The 22643-nt window shown below is 32.1% G+C and overlaps 4 protein-coding genes across 8 annotated transcripts; 3 read left to right on the top strand and 1 right to left on the bottom strand.

Moving 5' to 3' along the window:
* Window positions 1-397: 397 nt before the first annotated feature.
* LOC123270454 lies at window positions 398-5497 on the top strand. Of its 4 annotated transcripts, none has more exons than XM_044736518.1 (7): window positions 398-901; window positions 1074-1489; window positions 1549-2624; window positions 2744-2903; window positions 4671-4939; window positions 5033-5244; window positions 5326-5497. In XM_044736518.1, exons 2-7 carry the CDS (start codon window positions 1101-1103, stop codon window positions 5443-5445), a joined length of 2226 nt encoding a protein of 741 aa, XP_044592453.1. In that variant the 5' UTR covers window positions 398-901; window positions 1074-1100; the 3' UTR covers window positions 5446-5497. The 4 variants fall into 4 exon arrangements, with proteins under 4 accessions (XP_044592453.1, XP_044592450.1, XP_044592451.1 ...); XM_044736515.1 differs by having other exon boundaries at window positions 398-877; window positions 4668-4939; window positions 5326-5496; XM_044736516.1 differs by having other exon boundaries at window positions 1091-1489; window positions 4668-4939; window positions 5326-5496.
* Window positions 5498-7451: 1954 nt separating this feature from the next.
* Window positions 7452-14260, top strand: LOC123270796 (transcriptional regulator ATRX-like). The gene is made up of 7 exons (XM_044736947.1): window positions 7452-7469; window positions 8230-10287; window positions 10438-11450; window positions 11523-12118; window positions 12244-12805; window positions 12905-13688; window positions 13909-14260. Exons 2-7 carry the CDS (start codon window positions 8271-8273, stop codon window positions 14211-14213), a joined length of 5277 nt encoding a protein of 1758 aa, XP_044592882.1. The 5' UTR covers window positions 7452-7469; window positions 8230-8270; the 3' UTR covers window positions 14214-14260.
* A 130-nt stretch (window positions 14261-14390) lies between these two features.
* On the bottom strand, window positions 14391-15438 carry LOC123270486 (transmembrane protein 230). Its single transcript, XM_044736566.1, has 4 exons — window positions 15296-15438; window positions 15064-15236; window positions 14849-14971; window positions 14391-14675 (listed from the first exon to the last, which is right to left on the bottom strand). The coding sequence occupies exons 1-4, from the start codon at window positions 15303-15305 to the stop codon at window positions 14538-14540; spliced, it is 444 nt and encodes a 147-aa protein (XP_044592501.1). The 5' UTR covers window positions 15306-15438; the 3' UTR covers window positions 14391-14537.
* Window positions 15439-19475: 4037 nt separating this feature from the next.
* On the top strand, window positions 19476-22253 carry LOC123270471. Of its 2 annotated transcripts, none has more exons than XM_044736545.1 (5): window positions 19476-19857; window positions 20150-20281; window positions 20552-20668; window positions 20918-21462; window positions 21526-22253. In XM_044736545.1, the coding sequence occupies exons 2-5, from the start codon at window positions 20171-20173 to the stop codon at window positions 22025-22027; spliced, it is 1275 nt and encodes a 424-aa protein (XP_044592480.1). In that variant the 5' UTR covers window positions 19476-19857; window positions 20150-20170; the 3' UTR covers window positions 22028-22253. The 2 variants fall into 2 exon arrangements, with proteins under 2 accessions (XP_044592480.1, XP_044592479.1); XM_044736544.1 differs by having other exon boundaries at window positions 19477-19857; window positions 20167-20281.
* The last annotated feature ends 390 nt before the right edge of the window (window positions 22254-22643 follow it).

Here is a 22643-nt window from a genome sequence, read left to right as displayed (position 1 = left end):
TTATTTTTTCTTTTTATTTTATCAATTACTATTATTTTTTGTTTTTGTTTGCAATTGCTAACACATCAATGGTCTACTCATTTAGCAATCTATCTATTAAATTTATAATTAATATTAATATTAATATTCTATTAAATATGAAATCACTATGCTAGCTGTAAGTCATCTTTTTATAAATCAAAAATTGTTTTTTTTTATATATATATATACTAACTGTTGTATTATTAACCCTGTTAATGGCCCCTTGGCTGTTGGGTTTGTTTATTTAAATAAAATAAAATTTATAAAATTGCCTAATAATAACTGTCACCGAATAATAAAATAGTTCATCCCAAAAAATGACGTAAGTAAAAAAAAATAATTTCGCAACATATGAAACTTAATAAAATATAACAATCAAATAAACTAAAACGGTAATGCTGTAATACATAATAAATACATAATATCCATAATAGATAAGGGACAATACAATGAAAGTCAATTATATTACCCACTCACTCTCACTCTCACTCTCTGCTATTGTCCTGGAGTTCGCGCACGAGTGCATATAAAAAGAAAACATTAAAAATAATCATTTTGAAAAACCCCCAAACTGTGTCGGAGACATAAAATAAAAGAAAATAAAAAAAAAAAAAAAAAAAAAATTACCTAGTGACCTAAAACTGTTGAGCGAATCTCCAGCCCATGAATCATTAATCACTATCATTATTATTATTTTATATTTTTTTAATTGAAGGAAAAACCGAGTACGTAAAGCAGAAAGCCGGAGTTGACAGTCGGTGGTCAGCGTTCGCGGGTGAAGGATTAAAATCGATTTGACGCGGTTTAAGTGAAACGCTATGAGATAAAAAGCTCCGGTTGTGGCTTTGGATTGACAGTAAGACAGAAAATATTGGAAAAGATATATTGAGCTCTTAAAGCACTTTAAAATGAGTACCCACATGGATTTTTATCATGTGTGCTCATACATATGTGATAAAAATCCGTGTGGGTACTCATTTTAAAGGTCTTGGAATTTACTCTTTGAAAATGGAAATTAAAATTTGAAATATTTTTATTATTGTTGTTATCAGTGATTTAATTCTCCGAGGTTTGGAAAAATGGAGGGAAAAATCCTGGTAGTGATGACAGTTTTGGTATTAAACGTTCAGATGATTATGGGGTACGATGAAACTCGGCATCTTTGTACGAGATGGAGGTCACCTCCGAAGTTTGTGCGACCGTCGAATAATTATACTGCTAATTCTACGAGAAGATGGAGTAATATTAATCATAGTAATAGTAATAATTACAATAATGTTAATAATGTTAAAAATTTGGACAACAACTTCATTTTACATATTTTGAAACATAAATTAAAACTTAATCATGTACCAAAAATACCGACAACGACATCAGCGACGACACCTGATTGTTTTTGTGTTCCTTGGTATCAGTGTGATAGCAATAATACAATTATCAGTGATGGAATAGGCATTATTGATGTCAGGTAATTTATCAACTTTATTTTTAAACTTCTCAGCTTCAACTTGAATTTTTATTTTTCAGAATTCGACGTTGTACTGGTGATCTAGAAGTTTGTTGCAAGCCACCACAAATGAAACCAACTACGATGTCGACCCAACCACCAACAAATCCTCCAACTTCACCGCCAACTTCACCACCCACAAGCCCACCAACATCACCGCCTACTTCACCACCCACAAGCCCACCAACATCACCGCCTACTTCACCACCCACAAGCCCACCAACATCACCGCCTACTTCACCACCAACAACTCTACCTCCTTTTCCCACTCTTCCACCACTTCGATGTATGTGCGTCCAAATATACCAATGTGGTAGCGATGGCTTCATAATAACTTCAGGAAGTGGAATTATAGATCCACGTCAAACTTCATTTCTATGCTCTCAATGTGCGTGTGAAGCTCCACTTGTTTGCTGCCGTATTCCACCCAACAGCAATCAAATAGTCTATCCACCTTCACAAACTTCAATTTCAACTTCACCACCAACTTCAACTTCACCTACGACTTTAACTCCGCTAATTTTCTCAACTCAGACTTCTACTATTCCACCAACTTCAACTTCAACTTCAACTTTAACGTATAAATGCGTCCCAATATCTCAGTGCGACCCAAATGGATTTATAATAGTTTCCGGAGCCGGTAACATAGACCCTCGTTATCCAGCACGTCAAATATCGATTGTCGACAATGAATGTGGTGAAAATGAAGTACGGTGCTACTTGCCGGCCAATGGTCAAGACAGTATCGCATTTCCCGATGTTCCGTTCTTCCCGTCAATAGATCCACGTGCGAATTTCACCATTAAAAATCCAGGAACTTCTAAAGCTTGCAAATGTGTTAAGTCTACTGAGTGTCAAGTTGGAAGTGAAGTTCAGTTAGATGCAACAGGGTTCATAGATCCCCGCTTTAGGTATTGCTTGCTTGCCGATCAAGTTTGCTGTAAATTTGATGGAATCATTCAAGTTATCAGTACTACTTTGACTTCAACTACTGTGAAGCCGTTTTTACCAGCAAGTAACCTCATTGTTAATCGATTCGACTCGACTGCTTCTGTTCAGCCATTTTGTGGTGTCAAAGGACCAAAATGTAGAACAGGTAATTGCTCAAATTTTATTAAAACAATATTAGACTTGTTTGTACATATTTGTTTTTAAGCATTTTTTATAAGCTTTATTAAGACTAGATAATTTTTATTTTAAAAAATTAATTTTCAGAAAATTGCATTGAGGTTGAAGGACAAACGTACTTTGGGGAATTTCCGTGGATGGTTGCATTGATTTTAAAACCGACATTGACGGGTATCAACGAATTCTTATGTGGTGCCACGATGATTAATAATCGTGCTGTACTAACCGCAGCTCATTGTATTCTCAAGTAAGTGATATTAATCTTAATATTATTTCATCACTTAGACCCGAGTCTTATGTATCATCATGAGCTGTGTTCACAGAATTTTCTTATCTACTCCAGTCAGTCCGTTTAAAAATTCTTTCAATGGAATGATCTGAGTCTCATTTACATATTAAATACATTAAAAATTTAATATGCTTGATTTCAAAATGCAAGATTGATCAGGAACGTAACACACTTGTTAATGTATTTTCTTCTTGTTTTTTTGTTGTTGTGTTTTTTTTTTTTTTTTTTTCCCCCATATTACTCTCCCAAAATATCAAAATACCTCAAAAAATTTTTTTTGATTTGTTTTTTGGGAAGTAAGGGCGTTGATTATTTAAGTTAAGTGCACGGAGATATTCTTACAATACTTTATTTAAAGAACTTAAATTTATACGCGTGTACGCGAGGTTGCTAAAAATGCGGTATGAAGCTTAGGGGTCACTCGGTCGAACTGAATTTCTCAAAGTGTCATATACATACAAATTATAGAAGTAGAAGTATTTTAGTTAAAAGAGATAGATAGAGAGAGAGAGAGAGAGAGAAATAGAGGTATAGGTATAGAGAGCAATTAGTGAGGTCTTGGATCCGGTCGCTGGCCAGACGACAAGAGTTTTTAATCCCTTAATTGCTCTTTAGAAAAAGGTACGTTATTGAAAATATTTTTACGGAAATATTTGGGAAAAACCCTTAAGCTTCTTACAAACAAATTTTACATATTTTTAATCTTATTACAATAAATTTTATTAGGGTCTCACCAGCTGCAAATGTGAATTTTACTACTTGCAATACAATTACAATAAAATAAAATTTCCTAAAATGTTCTTGTAGCAGACGAGACTCTATCAGTTGTTTGGCATCACCAAGTAAATTATAACCTGGTATAATTTATGGTGATGCGATACAACTGAAACTTTTCTAACAAAATACCTTGTTAATAGCGTTGTAGAAAATTTTCAACTTAAATAATAACTATATTAATTAACTATTACTGATGAATAATAATAATAATAATCATGAAATAATATTAATAAACATAAATGATACTAATTAAATAATATAATAATATTAATAATTATAAAAAAATAATAATTAAATAATTATAACAATTTAGTAATAATAATAATAATAATAAATTATAAATAATAATAATTAAATTACCCAGGAGTGGGTGGAAAATATGACCCCCACAGTTTAAAAAACTATTTTGCAAGAGTCTGGTTAAAATTTAAAATTTAAACCCGACTGATTGATCTAGCTTTTTTATTTTTTAATTCTTTCCTTTTAAAATAAATTAAAGGATAGTAAAAAAATTTTTCATAGCGTCTAAAGAACCTTTCCAAAATCGTTCACCATTTATAGCACTGGAACTCTATGACCTCTCTGATAGAAATCTCAAGATAGAATGCTCTTGAATCATTTTTACAGAGAGGATATATAATAATTAATAGCAACGTCGCATCTCAGGTTACTCTACATGAGAACATCGTTGCATTTCAAATCTAATCCCACAACGTAAACTATTTAGTCTACTGGACAGTGTTGCAACAGACGTTTTAAAAAATTTGTTTTCTCGTGGTACTTCCGTTACAAAAAAATTTCAAATAATCATAAATATCAATTTAAAATTTATCTTTATAGTTTTATGTTATTGTTATTATTTTTTGTTTTTTTTTTTTTTTTTTTAATTTTATTTAGTATTATAGTTATCTTTAAAAAAAAATACCTTGCTTGTTTTCATTCCAGTAGAAAACCAGGACCAATAATCGCCCGATTCGGTGAATGGGACACCTCTGAAACGAAAGAACCTTTACCTTACCAAGAGTCAATAGTCCAAGCAATAATCACCCACCCCCAATACTACAGTGGAGGCTTGTACAATGACATAGCTATCTTAATCCTAGAATCTCCCGTAACTTATGCGGCAAATGTAATGCCAGCTTGTATGCCAACTCAAGAAATGATCTTCAAGCCTGGAACAAGGTGCTGGGCGGCTGGTTGGGGTCGTGATGCTTTTCGTAAGTTTTATTTTCTGATTTAAAAAAAAAAAAAAAAAAAAAAAAAAATTTCACCTGAAAATTATCAATATAAATTTTATTTTAATTTTTTAGAAGGAAAATACCAAACGCTGCTTAAAAAAATCGACCTGCCATTAATTGACCGAGCAGAGTGTCAATCTCGGCTGAGAACAACTCGGCTGGGACAATATTTTCATCTTCACACTAGTTTTCTCTGTGCCGGGGGTGAAGAGAACAAGGACACCTGTACGGGTGACGGAGGCGGGCCACTTCTTTGTTCAATTTCTTCCGGTCAATTTGTTCAGGTAAATATTTTGACTCCTGTTTCTATTATATATAACTATATTAAAAATAATAATCTATACTATTATATATTTATTTTACAGGTTGGAATAGTATCCTGGGGAATTGGTTGCGGTGAATCACAAATACCTTCTGTCTATACAGATGTAGTTAAATACAGATCATGGATTGATCAACAATTAGCTAATTACGGTGTATTGTAATATTTAATTAATTTTTAATTATTGACATATTCTATGAAAATAAAAAAAAATATGGTAATTTTTTTATATTAAAATATATATTGTTTTTATACGGATTTATTTGGAAATTTTAATTCAATTTAAATAAAATTTTTTACTGTAAGTTAATTTGTTAAAATAATAAATTATTTATTGTTAAGATTAAAAAGATGAAAGTGTTTTTTTATCGGTACTAAATTTAAAAATTAAACAAAGGATTCAGTTCTTAAGAACCTTTTTGTGTTTACTAACTACACGTTTACATGTAATATAAGCTGTAATTTTAATCATACAAATGAGTGTATTGAGATGTTGGGTTTTACTATACTCTTATTTATAATCTTCTTAAGTGTAGAGAATTTTAAGAAATAATCACACCCGGGTGAGGATCAAGACAAAAAATTACAAAAGTAAAGAATTTTAAAGATTTTAAAAATGATTTATTGTACTTATTCAAATTATTAGTAATAATAATAATAGTATATTTGAGTAAGTGAAATTTTTATAGCGAGAAGAAAAAAAAATTATATTATGCAGTTTTAAGTTTTATTTTTTTTTTAATTTATTATTGATAATTTATGATTAAAAAAATTAAATCTTAATTATTTTTAATCAATTTTTTTAAGCTAATAGGATTGATAAATATTTGTTGGCGTAAATTACAAAGAGCTCTTTTGAGATGTTTATATTTGTATATCTTGTGTTTACTATCGGTATAATATAAAGTAAAGTGTAATTTAATATTTTAGTTTTATTTTAAGAGATTACTCTACTTATATTTTATATCATAAGTTATTTATTTTTATAATTATTAATATTAATACTTTTTTTTTATAATATTAAAAAAAAAAAACTTAAATAATAATAATAATAATTATTATTAATTCATTTTTTAAAAAACTCCAGTAAAAATTTTTTTATAAAATTTTATTTGATTTAAAAATTTAAATACAAAAATTTTCTACTAAATTAATAAAAAAAAATATCCAATTACAAAAATATCTCTAAACTAATTATCAAATTCCAAAAAAAATTTTTAATTAAATTTAAAATTTTAAAATTTTAAATAAATAATTGTATTTTTAAATTTAAAAGTTCCCGCACATTTAAATTCGCAGATTATCCGGCTCAGGCGCAGAAAAAGCGCGGTATTCCTCCCACCGCGGACCCTTACAAGTCCCGAGCGGCGCTGGATTACCACCTTCGAGCGAACCGGCGTGCGGGCGACGAGCACGCGACACCCGACAGCTTAATGTCCTCAGTTGAGTTCGCAAGCCCTTAGCATATTTTCTTTGTCACGCGCGACGCATTCTTTAATTTTTTACACAAAGAAAACAAGTGTTAAGTTAGTGTCAATAATAATAATAATAATATCAATATTAACAAAAATAACATTATCAATATTAATGTTAATAACAATCATTAACAATATTATAATAAATACCTCGAGTTAAGTCACTTTTATTTGAGTTAAAGTGACTGTCGGCATGTAAAACTATTATTATTATTATTATTATTATTATTATTCTTATTTTTTTTTTCTCGGAATTTTTAGTTTCTTTTTTCTCTTTATTTACATTTAACCAATTTTTTACATTTTTTACATTTAATCTTTAAACCTTAGCAGTGCTTATTATTGTTTTACATTTATTTTTAAATAATTAATGAATTATTAGTGTCTGAATTATAAAATAAAAATTAAATTGATGAAAATAAAACAGGTGAGTGATTTATCTTAGTGAATTTTTATAATTATTCTTTAATAATTTACTTTTTTTTTAAGGTGTTGAAATTTATTATTGTTGGAATGTAGAGAGATTTCTCACGGGAGAGAAAATCGACGCGAAGATTTTTGGTGATACATGGATGTAAGAATTTATTTTATTTAATTTTATATTAGTTACTTATTCGGACAGTATGTCATTGTTATTAATCAATAATGATTATCAAGTGTTGTTATTAGTCAATAATTAATAATAATTGTCAAGTGATGAATTTTTTTGAAGGTTAGTGAAATTTTTTTCGACAGCGTGCGAAAATTATGATTAGAAGTTACTTGGCGGACATTTTGGGTTTTTTAAGTCTATATATTTTTTCTTTCCTTTCTATGGGCATAAAAATTTGAATTGACATTTTTTATCTATTAATTTTGGAATTTTTTTTTGATAAAATATTTAAAAAAGTTGCATTGGATTTTTTATAATATTGTAGTTATCAAATTTTTCACTTCTTTTCTTTTTCTTAATTAATTAAATGAGAATTACAAATATTTTTAAAAAATTTCAGTTTTATGATTTAAATAGAATTCTGAAAAATTTTTATTTTTTTTTTTTTTTTAATCACAAAATTAAAACTGAAAAAATAATTTCAGAAGTTGCATAATTTTCACACAAAACAGGTAACTAGTTATAAGAATTATTCTATATCATATACATATATATTTTTTGATAAGCTGATTTTAAAATGAAAAAAATTTTTAATTTAATTGTGGGTACGTTTGGAAAAAATTTATTGAAATTTTTTATTAAACAGAAAAAAAAATTTTTTTTCTGTATTTATTAATTATTTATTTATTTTTTCAAGAACATTATTATTATTATTAATATTTGTTATGATTACATTATTACAATAAATTACGAAAATAACTCTTGAAAAATTTTTAAAAGAAAAAAAAATAGCAAAAATTTTTCCAAACCCATCCAAAAAAAAAAAAAAAAAAAAAAAAATACAAAAAAAAACGAATATTAAATCCGAAACTTATCGCAGTATAATACTGACCTGCGGAGCTGGGATCGAGAAAATCAAAAATGGCGAACCAAAAGCGTCACCGTGAACTAGCTCGTTTAAATTCCGATTTAACCGATAAAATGATATCACCACCAGGTCCGGGTCCACGTCGTTGTACTGCTAATATCAGACGATCATCGGTATCATCATCCACGTCATCTACCATTTCGACGCCCAGAAGAGAACCAGCAATGTCATCAACACCACCGACATTACCTATTTCTAATAAATTAAAACTTCGCCCAGTGGTCGTGCTAGCAGATGTAGTTAGGACCGGCGAGCTGACTACCCACCAAATAGCTTCCTTAACCAACCAGACTTTTGAGAAAACCAACAAGCTCCTGACCACGGCGTTGAGAGCCTCCAAGCCGTGTGTGACCTCCCCAGAGTCTTTAGGGAATGAATCGAGCGATCCGAGTTTTTTTTCTGGCAAGAAGCGGACCAAGAGATCTATTTCTTCTGACGGTCCGATCATCCGTAAGAACCGGAAAAAGTCAAGGGGCTACCACTCTGACACTAAAACGATAAACAAAGTCTTCAATGGCCATCTTTCGACCTCCCAAGGCGCTTTGGCCGAAAAATCGGCAGATATTTGCAAGAAAATTGAAGCCGATTCTGATAGATTCGAGGATTATAGTATTTTTGCCGGCGAGACGACTATTATGAAAAGATTTTTAGAGTCGAAAAATCGGCAAAAAGAAAACGACAATTTTAAAACCAATGAGGCTCCTGTAAATTGTCTTCCTGAGGCTCCTATAAATTGTCTTCCTGATCCTCCACAGGCGAATAAAAATTCTATTTCTTCATTAAAGAATTACCGAATTCCAAAAAAAAAGGATGAACAAATCGGTAAAGAAAATTTGATCGGGAATAATAATATTAATGAGGTCAGTGATAAAAATATTAAAAAAGATTTAGAGCAAAATGAAAATACCAGTAAAAAAGATTGTCAATTGTCTGATAATTCAGACCAAGGATCGACATTGTCCAGTTGGAGTGGAAAAAATCGGTTGAGAAAAAGCTTTCCTATTGATTACAGCGAGTCGAGTTACGATGAAATCGTTCAACAGGTGACTTGTAATAAATTTATAAGAAGTAATTCACGTGACTCGTCGGCTGGAGTCAGTAAAAAAGAGAGAGCCAAGGAAAAAACTGAGACGGCTGCGGAATATGTTTTGACGGAAATTGGGTTTGTACCTAATGTTGATAAATTGTCAAAGGTTCGTAGGAATAGCAGTGGAGGTGGGGAAAAATCGGTTGAGATTAGTCAAAAATCGGGAAAATTTATTGAAGAAACAAAAAAATCAACAAAATCTATTAAACAAGGTGAAAATAAAGAAGATAAAATTGAAAAATCGATAGAGCTTACAAAAGAAAAAGAGGGTAAAAAAGAAAAAAAAACTGATAAATCAACAACAAAGGTCGATAAAAAATCGGCAGAATTTATTAAAGAAAATGAAAGAGAGCAAGAAAAAAAAGAAAATGTACATAAATTGGTTAAAGTCGGTAAAGATGAAGAAGAAATACCGATTCAATTGGAGATAGCCATGAAAAGCGAAATATCGGATACGAGTCAAAACCGGGTGATAATTGACACAAGAACGTTTGTTCATACCGATCTTGATGATGGCAAGAGGTATAAGTATACGATCAATACGTTAGCGTTCAGCAGTGTCGACCCATCGACGATGATGCAAAGACAAAGGACGATTAATAGGCGCAAGAGGGGACTAGGCTCCAGGTCTCCGTCTCCCGAGCCACCGGTCAAGATCAAGAGGAGGCCCGGCAGACCCAAATCAGCAGAAGGAAGTAAAAAGCCTAAGCCGAAAGAAAAAAGAGGGCGCAAGAAGAAAGAACTTGCAGTTGAGAAAGTTTGCGAGGAGTCGGACTGCAAGAAGGGCAAGTGTCGGTGTAAGCTCGACTCCTCTTGTCAGAAGCTCCCGTCTATGCCTTATTTTGATTATGGTGAAGAGGATGCCAAAGGGGAGAGGCTCAGCGATCAGCTTGTCCAAAGAATTTTACTTCTTCGTGAACAAGGTGAGAGATTTTTTTATGTAATTTTTATACGAGTTTATATTTTTTAAGGAAAATTTTTTTTTTAATTTCGTTTGGATATAATTTTATACGACTATAGAAAATTCTATGATTTTTTTTTTTTTTTATATTAAATGTAATTTTTTTTTCAAGGCAATCCGAACGTTGAAGCTGAATTAGATTCAGCGTTAGCCATCGCATGTCCAGTCAACTGGAACCGACAGCAGTTAAAGAAACTTCTCAACGCTTTTCTAACTAAGCCAACTCGACATACTGCGCCCTCTGTCCCAGCACCTGAAGCAAATTCTGTCAAGCCATCAGAGACATCTACTTCTACGAAGACTCAACGTCGAACAATGGTGATAGATTTATCAGAAAATACCGGAATCCGCAGCACTCGCCCTTCTAAACCGCGGACCAAGTTTGTCGATGATCCAGAGTGGAAGAAAGTCGCTGATAGTCTCCGCAACGTGTCAAAAATCCCCGAAATTGGGGCCTTAATGGACCCCAAAGTCCCGGAGTTGCACCAGAAAACGCAGCCAGCACCGCCGGTGCGAAAAAGAAAGCACTCGCCGATAAAAATCCCCGACGCGGGAGAGAAAAAAGAAAAGCCCAAGCTCAAGATTATTTCTAGTGAGTCTACCAAGTTTGCGATTCAGAAAGTCGTTAGGCCAAATAATGTCCGGGAGATTCCTGAGACTTTAGAAGTCAAAAATGAAAAGCCTAAGGCTGCTTCACCCACTAAGGATCTACGAGACAGATTGCTGAAGAAGCCCAGGGAAAGACGGAGGTGGCGAGATGACAGTTCTGAGTCATCTGATAGTCATTACTCTGGAGTGTTTGAAGTTGGGGATAATGACCAATCTGAGAAAGTCGCTAACCACGTTGGGCCTGATTGCGTTGACAAAGTTACTGCTTGGCTTGGACTTGGAAATGATGATAATCAAAATGTTGATTGTAAGATCAAAAATGGTGGTAGGATCAGCAGGGTTCAGAGTTGTGATAAGGCCCAAAATCAAAGTGATGAAAATAACACCCAAAATGAAATTGAATCAAACAAAGTTGAAAATGAATTTTCCTCAACTGAGTCCCAAAATCAACACAAGGTCCAAAATGAAAATGAAATTGACAATTGTAAAGATCTAAAACAAAAGGATTTAAATAAGGCCCAAAATGAAATTAATTTGGTTAAACCTGACAATGAAATTTCTTTAAAAGAGTATCAAGATAAAAATAAGGCCCAAATTGAATCACATGAATTATCTTTAAAAACTCAACATTTAAGCAATTTGGTGGACGGTCACCAAAGTGACGATACAGTATTATTGACATCAATTGAAAAAAATGCCAACGAAAGTGATAAAAATGGAGATAGCGAGGATGATGATGATGATGATGATGATGATAGCAGTAATACTAAAAGTGAAAGTAGCGTAAGTAGTAGTTCTAGTAGTTCTAGCTCGAGTTCTAGCAGTTCTAGCTCCTCCTCGGGATTCGTTGACGAGTCCCAGTCCCAGTCCAAGAGCAGGTCTGAATTGGCTGGTCCTGGCCTCGTTCAGGAGGAGAAAGTTGATCTCGAGAGTGATTTGAGATTGAATAGCGATGATGATGATGATGATAATGATGATGATAATGATGATAATGATGATAATGCGAAGCCTGGTGGTGATAGTAACGACGATCAGGATGAGAGTTTCAAGTTGCGGGTCGAGGATCAGGAGATAGAGGTTGAGGGTGGGGAGGGAAATTCACAGAGTGCTAAAAAGAACGATGATGATGATGATGATGATGATGTTCTGGAATTAATGGCCAAGGAGGATGAATTTCCTGATAGGTAAGTTTTTCATTTTTAATTAATTGAAATATAATTTATGGTTTTAATTAATAGTTAAAAATATTAAATAAATAATAATAATAATAATGTATGAATAAAAATTGATGTAAAATTTTTTTTTCTAGTGTGGAACCAGAAGAAGTTGCGAAACAAAAAAGTCCAACCTTGGACCGGTACCAAGGAATGGAATCGACTAATTTTGAAAATTTCATTAACCAGAACAACAATGAATTTGAGTCAACGTACAATTCAGTCGACTATAGCAATAAAACATACAACGATAGCAATAGAAAGAACAGAAACAATAATTTTAGGAACAACCAGCAGCCATCAAGTCAACGAAGAACTAGATGGGACGTTGGTGTTCCCAGTGATCCCCAACCAAGCACCAGCTCTAATAATACTAATCCGAATAATATATTAAGGGGTACTAACAATTTTAATATTAATCTCAGTGTAAATAATTATAGTGGGTACAACGGTTTCAATTGTGGGAGTATCAGCAACCCGAAACTCCAGCCAATTAACGGGAACCTTCCTCCTGTCCGGAAAGTCTATGATCCTCAGGTCGACGGGGATTGCTCAGTTACTGAGGTAAAGTTGCAGTTCAAGAATTTGTGTCATTGTCAGCTAAAGTATGGCAATTGCGGTAGACTACGTGCTGGTAATTGTCAGTACAATCATACTGTAAGTTTTCTTATTTTTTTTTTTTTTTTTTTTTTTCAATTTTAACTCTTATGATTATTATTATTATTATTATTATTACTATAAATTTAAAATTTTCAGATTCCTAACAAACTAATCTACATCTACATGGAAAGCGAGCAAGAGATAAAGCAGATCCTAGATCACGCGATCTCAAATGGGTTCCTCGGTTACCTATCATCAGTCTACGAGAAATCAATTACTAAATTCGACAGTAACTCAATCCTTCTGGTCCTCAAAAATATCCTCTCTCTCCTACCAACGGAGCAGGTGCGATTTTACCTTGACGCGAGCATCAGAGTCCTCTTGCTGAAGAACAAAACTCTAGCGTTCATTGCGAACAACCTCGCTGAGCAGGTGGTGCAGATTTTGATCCAATATCCGCGTCTAGAAACTTTACCAACACTCGTCATGGACGCCATCTCCGAGAAAATATCCCGTGGCGCTTACTGGGACACTTTGAAAAAATTCTTCACGCTAATGCCTCGCGTAGAGCCCGCTCGAGTCGCCATTGTCCTTCAGGAGTCGCTTGATTTTAAAAAATCTCTGGTCCATAATTCGGAAGTTAATCAGATGATCCACGATATGTTCGACTCTGTCCGTGACGAGATCGATCAGACGCTCCTGGCGGATTTTAATAATAATTTTGAGGACCAGCAGAGACAGCACAACGCTGAGATCGCCTCGCCTTCGCCGGATCGAAGGGACAATTCGCCTCCAAGAGCTCCTCTAGCGCCTCCAAGGTTGGTACTGCCGGCTCAGGATGATCTTTTGCCTCCTGGGGTCGTTTTTGAAGCACCAAGAAGAATTGAGGAACGCCCTGTTGATGAAAGCTCGACCGAAAGATTGGACTTACAGACTATTGGTAAGTTTCTTTTTTTAATTAATAATTTAAAAATTATCGGATTATTTGTAATTTTTTTTCGGAATTTAACTTGATTATTTAGAAAATTTTGAAAGTAAATAGATTTTTAAAGACACTGGGTTAAAAAATTTACCGCGCTACGATTAAAGCGCTTTGAAGTTAACAAAAACATGTGAGAGTCAACCATTTTGTTGACTAAAGTCGGTCATTTTGTTTACAGACACAGTCCCACCTGAATCTGTGTACAGAAACGAGGTAAAGGAGTTCCACAGGGACATAGATGAGCTCCGGACAGCATTACTCACAAAAAATTACCCCAAGATAATAATAATCCTCAATAAATACAAAATGGCGCAGAGTATTGAGAACGCGCAGCCATTTTCTCGGGGATTTTACCGAATTTTGTGCACTGAAGTGATGACGCCGGAGCACACCGACGCGATTATCGAAAGAACAGCCGACGAATTTATTACAGTGACCACCGTTGAAAATGATGCGACTATCAGTATTAACTACAGTCGGTAATTTAATTTAAATCATAATTAAAGGTGAGCCAAAAATTAAAAAATTAACGCCAAAAAGTTTAATTAATTCTAAAGGTTAGTTTATTTAGAATATATATATTTTAAATATATATAAAAATTTAATGAGTTTGGTTTTTTTTATATTTTTTATTACTGTAAGTTTCTTCAATAAATTTATCATTTTATACTTAACTTTGTTTTGTGATAAATTTATTTTATTTAAATTGTGCAGAAATTACAGTTTAAATAATATTATTAATTAGAAAAATATAAATAATTGCAAGCTTTGATTAACACTAGTAATATTATTTAAGTACAATTAAAATTAATCAAATTCAGGTATGTCGTCAAAAGAATACCCGGGAATTTTTCGGTACGCCATTAGCGCTACTCTCACGTGGTAAGCACCCGGGATAAACATTAAGATCCCTAAAATTATTATCGGCCACATACGGTCGCTGTACTAGAATAATAAAACAAATATTAATAATTTTTTATTATAAATATTAATTAATAACTCTTAAATAATAATTAATTAATAATTCAAACGTGGGATTTTATTTTGATTATTTAAAATTTTTGATGCCTTGAATTTAATAAAATTTTATAATCTATAATAATTGATAAAAAAATTACCTTAGTGTCAATATGACCACTGACAATAAGACTCCCAATAATCAACATTACAGTTCCACCGATAAACAACAATGACGCTAATGTTATTGCTTTCCAGGGAATTTTAATCGGCGGCCTTGCAAACTAAATTTAAAAAAAAAAAAAAAAAAAAAAAAAAAAAAAAAATTTATTTTTCTTTATTCAATTTATAACTTAGTTAAATTTAAAAAAATAACCTGTGAATCAACAAATCCATTATGATCAGCTTCTGTCAATTGAGTGTAATCCACGTTGTCGTACTGTCGAGAATTATTATTATTGTTGTTGTTGTTGTTGTTGTTGTTGTTAAGATTGTTCAAAATATTAATAATATTTTTTCTTCTTGACATAATAATTTTAACAAAATCACCTGAAATAATTAATTAATTTTATTAGATACGTTTTTTATTACTAAAAATAAATTCTTACCAATATTCATAAATTTCACTGACAATTACTATTTATAAAATACATTTAATTAACAATTGAGAACAATAATATATTTTAATAATTGCTGTCATTAAATATTCTCGAGTATAGATTTTGTATGTTTAATAAGTAAACAACAATGAAGTTGACAGAATTACTATATATGCTTTACTTTCGAGACATTGACAGTCGAGAAAATCAAGAATCGATTCTTGGATTCTTGAAAAAAACATTCAGCAATTTGTCCATTGGTCGATTAAATAGGTGTTTTAAACGCCGGCGTCAACAAAGCGGGGAAATTTTTAAATCCTTCAAGATATCAATAAAGGTAAACAAAATTAATAATTTTTTTTTACTATTATTTCAAATATCGATATATTGAAATCGATACTTTATTTAAAAAAGTTTGGAAAATCCAAAAGTGCACGCCTCATAACGCTCATTCATTTTTTAAGAAAACAATTAATTGTGTAATTGATTAAAAAAAAAAAAAAAAATTATAATTAAGTAATTTCTTACAGAGTATTTTTTATTTTTTTTTTAAACATCGGCGCCCTTTTTTCTTGTCATATGCGCACGCAGTCTAAAAAAATCTAGCTTGATCAAGTGGCTCCATAGTTTTCACGTGACAAATAAGAAAATTTCGTTTGGCTTTGTACGATTGTATCGTAGTGAATTTTAATAAAAATTCAATTAAAAAAAAAAATACGTAAACTAGGCCACTGATATGAAATACGGACCCAGTTCATCGAATTCTTAAAATAATAAAAAAGGTCCGGTCTTGAAATATCAATTTGTTCGGGAGTAATCGTTGGTATATCCAAAATGGGGTGACATCCGGACGTCCACGTAAAATTTTTTTCAAAATAGCAACTTAAAATGATTTTAAAATGTAAAAGATGGTTTAATTTAAGTGTTTTTTCGGTGTACATCTACTTATATCATTGTATAAGTGTAGTATGCTTGTGATAGAGGCATTTAAAGATCACAAAATTGCTTGAACTTGACGAGTCGAGTATAAAGCACAACCTCACGCGCTTAGCGCTATAAGGCGTGCAAAAAAAAAAAAATTCTATCGATCCATAAAAAAAATCAATGCTTTGCTATAAAAATTTTCAACAATAAATATCGAAATTAAATTATGGATATAATTTTTGTTTCTAATTTTCAAGTGAAAAAAAATTAAATAATGTTATGTCGTGGCTTACAACGAACGTTTTTTTTTTAAATGCATTTTTAAAATATATTTTTTTTTTTTTAATATTTTATTTTATGGTTTCTTCGAATTTTATTTTAAAGCATAAAATTCAAGAAACATTAAACGAGAAACGCATCAAGTGTCTCGTCTTGTCTCTCGAAAATTTTCCGGAACATGGCCTGTTCCTAGTGTGTTCCTAGTTTCTAGAGATAAAAAAAAATCTTAAGATCACAAATGTAAAGGGAGTTTTATTGCCCTCAGTTAAATAGCATCACAGGCCAGGCTTGGGAAAGCTTTAAAATAATTTTTAAATAAGATAACCTTAAGAAAAAAAAAAAAAAATAAATAAAATAAAACTCTAAATATTAAATAACAATGGAATATTAGTGAAAAATAATATTTTAACTGATAAAAAAATGCTCCAATTATAATAAATAATGAAATATAGAGGTTGGCAATGGCCTGGTCGGCTCGGTGCTCGCTTTTCGAAAGAGTGGGACCCGGGTTCGATCCCAGCACGCACCAATATTTTTCAGTGATTATAATTAAAAATATGTGCGTTACGTTACGTTGCCCAGCCTCTGGAAGTGGCAGAGATCACACATTTAAGCAACAACTTGAATGGGTGACCACTTTAGTCAGCGTTGGCTAGCGCGAGGGATCTCTGCACACTAGGAGAGGGGCTTATTGCTCCAGTGGTCGATAAAGAAGAGTTTTTTTTTATCAATCACTGTAGACTTAGCCCAGCTCCCACTGTACTATCATGGGTTTTCTCTGTGGTTTCCCCATGATTCTGTTCCAACAGCCTGAGAAGGTGAGATTCAGGGTGAGAATACGATACAGAAAGCACAAGTCGGTCCACAGCTGCAAAAATTAAAAGTAGAAATGAAGTATCGGGTGGGACTTGCTGAGGTCCATTATGAGAAATAGAAAAAGCGTAGAGCTAGGAGAAAAAGAGGAATCAGTCTTGTAAAAATCACCGAGAGGTGTACAAGTAAAGCATAATAATAATAATAATAATAATAATAAATAATGAAATACTATTTGGGAAAATAATTATTAAGATAAATAATATTTCGAATAATAATAAACAATTTAATGTTAACATAAATAATAAATAATTTAAATAATTCTTTAAGGAATAATAATAATTAAACAATAAAAAATTTTTAATAAATAAATTAGTAATAGTTATAAATAAAATAAACGATTTAGTTTAAAATAAGAAAGTGTGTATGTGTATTGTTGTGCATGTAAATGTGTGTATGTGTACACCGATATAGTCTATAAGTTGGCGAGAGAGGGATAGCGTACCCTCTGGGCCCAAAGAGGGGAGTTCGGGCGAACATCTTTGGAAAACCCGAAAGAGAGGAGGGTAGAAGCCAAGGAAAATAGGCCACTAATTGGTTACTGTTTTCCCCCAAATAATAATTTTTAAACGCCGAAACTTTCGAGGCCCGGAGATCCTCGCATTAACTCATCCTCTTCGTCCTCCAGAACTCCTGCGATCAAGTGCGGATCGCCGAAATTTCTTCTAAAATTTAGTGGATTGTTCACTTGAATTTAAAGTATATTTTAAAATAGAATCAGTGCTTGAGAATAATAGTTTTACCGAAGTAGTTTGAAAGATAAATAATATCAACCTGTTCAATTCTGCGGTCACGTTACGCGGAATTCAACGTTTGAAAGTTAATTTATTTTTAAAATTATAGGTAAAATTCTGTAACACGACGATCATTTAGAATATAAAGTAGAGCCAATTGATTAGTAAAAATCGATTGTACTTAAATTTAATTCAAAGGTAGTTTTGTATCACTAAATTTTGTTTTTTTATATTAAAATAAATACATAGAAAAAAAGATTTCTTGACTGGAGAATAAAATTCTTGGCTCAAATAAATTTTTCGGGTGCCCAAAGGAACTGACCGAAGTTGTCTTGGCCGAAGTAAAAATTTTTCTTTAAATTCTATTCTTGGTGGAAGTAATTTTTTTTAATTCAAATTATCATAAATACTTGATACAATAAATTTTTATATTGGATCAAGATTTTTATAATAGTTTAGAGAAGCAGCGCCACCTACTTAAGTTGAGAAAAAAATTTTCTCACTTTGATACCCATTTTAGATTATTTTAGCACGCAATTATACATATTGAATGAAAGAAAATGGTTCATCATTATTTTATCTTCCCATTTGAGACATGTTCATCAATAAAAATTTATTATCAAGACATTTAATTTTTTGGAGCAAGAGAAAAATTTTCTCCAGACAAGAAAATTTACTTCTGTCAAGAACTTAATGTGAAATTTCTTGTGTCAAAAAAAAATTTTTTTTTCACCCAAGAAAATAATTAGCAAGAAAAATATTTTCTTGGTTCAAGTGAACCATTTTTTCTGTGTAGTTTAAATATTAAATTTATTTAATTATTACGACAATATTATCTTTTTCATCCCTTCGCAGAATCCCGGTCTAGAGGCTTCGGCTTGGACCAAAAAATAAATTATAAATAATTTACGTTCTGAAATTCGGACGTAACAATAACAAAAAATTCTTAATTTGTTTTTCATCCCTTCTTTTGACTGCTAAACTATATATGTGCGTGTAAGGTATATAAAATAAATATCGATTTATTTAAGTTGTTATACCTATATTAGTGCCCTTAAAGTCAGTAATGCGACGCCTGCGTCAACTCTCTACAATTCACCCTCCACACATATTTATATATACATACATATAATACAGAGGGTTGAAATTTTGCTCAGTGCGGGCTCTGGGGGCGGCGAGGGCGGGTCGGCCTCTTTTAAAACAATTCCACAAAATCACTAACATACTAAACATATAAAATATATCAAATTTATATTTAATATAAATTAAATAATATCTTTATATTTTTTTTACTGAAGAAGAAATAAAAAAAAAAAACAGGAGAAGAGAGTGTAAAAAAAAAATCGGGAAAATTTTTTAGCTTTAAATATCATTTCAGTATAAAAATATATTTAAATATATTGTAGTGATATTTTTGTACTTAAAAAAGTGGTTATAATTATATAAAAGTAGAATTTTAAAAGTGTCGTTTGGATATTGATTTTTGTTCTTTTTTTCTTCATTGCAGTTTTGTAATTTTATTATATTTTTTTGATTGATTGTCGGAAGGAAGAGCAGAGAATTATAGAGAATTTTGAAAAAGATAAGGTTTATTATTAATATTATTATTGTGGATAATAATTAATAAAGGTGAATAATTGTGAATATAAAGAGGGGAAAATTGTAATAGTTTTTTTTTTTTTTTTTGGGTTAATGGGAGATTTTGTTTTTTTATAAATTTTTCGAGCTTACCCGCAGTAAATCGTCCCCAACTCGTACAAGGTAATTATTATTATTATCATTAATTTTATAATTATATACTATGGTTAAAATTATTATAATTTTATATAATCAGTTAAATCAATTAAAAATTTTTTTTTATATAATTATCGTTCATTATATAAAATTATATGAGATAGGACTAAATATAATTTTACATAAAATTATATTTAGTCCTAAAAATGATTTATTATTTTCTATAAATATATATAATTATATTTTTGACAAAACAATAATTTTGTACTCTAAAAATTATGACACTCTAAAAAGTTACTAAAACAAAAAAAAAACAAAGAAAAAAAAACTTTTCAGAAAAATGGATCTCCCCGGGCCAGTAGAAAGTGGCCGTAACTTCCGGCTGCTTTCCGAAGAAGAGCTACCTCAGCTTCTAGACTTCCTGAATGGCTACTTACCCGAATCACTCAAGGTAATTACTGATAATTAATTTTCAAAAATTAAAAAAGGAAAAAAAAAATATTTTCGCTGCGGTTTTTTTATCGACGTATCTCATTAAACAAGCGAGAAAAAAAAAAAACAAGGATAGTTTCGTGCAGCGCGGTTCAACCTTGACCGTGAACTTTTTGTCCTTAGCATGCAGTAACTTAATAATCATTTATAAAATCACTTACAATAAATTACATAGTGTAATAACAATTAAATAAATTAATTCAATATTCAAATAATATTTTTTTTTTAGTTTCACCAAACAGTATTGACGTATATGAAAAACAAGGTATGGGAATTTAACTTTTACGTGGCAAACGACTGGCCGGAGGTACCAGTGTGCTTGCACTTCCCTGGTATGACTCTGTCGGTAAGTCAATTCAATTATGTCATTTATACTCGTAATCTGGAGCCCGAGAGCTTTCATTTGAGTACCCACACGCATTTTTATTACATGTGTGTGCGTGTATGATAGCACACGTGTGCTATCACACATGTGCGCAAATATAAGATAAAAATGCATGTGGGTACTCATTTTACGCAAAATTTCAAGGGCTTTAAGAATATCCAACTGATTTTTTTAAAAAATGAATCCTCTGAGAGATAAATGTGATTTTAGCCCCACGGTCTCTTGTACGAGAGCTTCGGTGTTTATTGTCCGACGGACAAGCTGGAGCATCTGACCCTTCTGCGCGAGGAGGACATACTGATTGACTGGTCTCGGCCATTATACATAAACTTTATTCATTGTGATATTGCTGACGAATTGTTTCGTCTGTACAACGACGTCGGTGCAATCGACCGCGTACTCGGTGACGTCTGGGCGTACCGGAACTTCGAGGAGGATGACAGCGGCGACGGAAGCTCATTCGTAGCTGCACAGGAAGACTCTTTGGAGCCCCAGCCGGGCAAGGGCGATGGAGACGATGTACAGGTGCTACCTCTTAACGCGGAGCACGCGGAGGGGATACACGAATTATATCCGGCCAATGACATGGAGTGCCATGAACTCTTTCTCAGGCTCATCAGAATCCTTCCAGCAGGTGGCGTTTTTGTTAATAATATTCTCGCGGCTTGGATGATACAGTCATACTATGGCGCGATGTTCTCTATGCAGACTAAACCAGAGTTCAGAAGAAAGGGTTATGGTACACGATTAGCTAGGTATGTATTTTTTTTTTTTCAATAATTAAAACTATTATTATTTTAACCTTAAAATTTCTTCAGGTTCCTGACAAAAGTAGTATCCGAACGCGGGTACATTCCGTTCGTAGTAATACGTCCCGAGAACGAAGCAAGTCAGAGTTTATACAAAAAATTAGGCTTCCATAAACTATACCAGACCGTCAGAGCGACGATGATTCCTTACGGGTGGGAGGAGGAGGAGGAGGAGGAGGAAGAGGAGAACAAGCTCGAGCAAGTACAAAAAGAAACCGATTGTGAGAAGTTCGAGAACATAGTGCGCAAGCTAAGGCTTGAGGAGCGCGTCCTAGACGCCCTGGTGACCGATAATGACGAGCAGACTGTTGTACCGACCGCCGGTCAAACAGACGACGATGACAACGATCCGACGATACTCGAGACCTCTGACTCTCCCAAAGGAGAGGATGACGACGAGATTCTCGACGGAGAAAACGGATATGGAAAGTGTCATGATGATGCTCTTGAACCGATCGAGGAAAATATCGATCAAGAGGATGTCGAAAAAGTTGATTGTGATAGTGGTTAATTTTTATTATTTTATTATCTAATTTTTTCTTTTAAAAATGCATGAATTTTTTTTATACCGATACCGAGATCTGAAATATATGTATACTGACTAAATTTGTCGATGGTCGGTAATAATTATCAATGATATTAAATAAAAATCTAAAAAAAGTTTTTTCTTGCTGAGCTTATGTTGAAGTTTTAAATAAAAATTTCTTACCGATCTCGGAATCGATACCGATCTCCACTAAAAAAAAACTTCCTCTTATCACTAACGACAATCTGCTTGGCCGATAGTCGGCAGCCGGTATCGATCTGCTTTTTCGACACTAAAACATTGCTTGTCCGTCTACCAACGCACTATGTTTTAAAAATTTTGTTAATATTAATTAATTAATCTAATATAATCTAATTAGTTAATCAAATATTTTTATAAAAAATATAATAATGTGTAAAAACTATTTAAGAATTTTTGGGGATTTGATAATTTTATCCACAGAATATGTAGGAAAATTTTTTTATATATATAGATATTTTAAGTATATGAACAAATAGGAATAATTAAGGTTTTTTTAGCTTAATAATTTTTATATTTTTTTTTTCAATTTACACAAATGTACAAAAAATTATTTATTTAT

Source organism: Cotesia glomerata, linkage group LG8 (assembly GCF_020080835.1).
Source record: "Cotesia glomerata isolate CgM1 linkage group LG8, MPM_Cglom_v2.3, whole genome shotgun sequence".
Lineage (NCBI taxonomy): Eukaryota > Metazoa > Arthropoda > Insecta > Hymenoptera > Braconidae > Cotesia > Cotesia glomerata.
The sequence above is the reverse complement of the archived record's forward strand: the minus strand, read 5'-3'. Positions and strand labels throughout refer to the sequence as shown.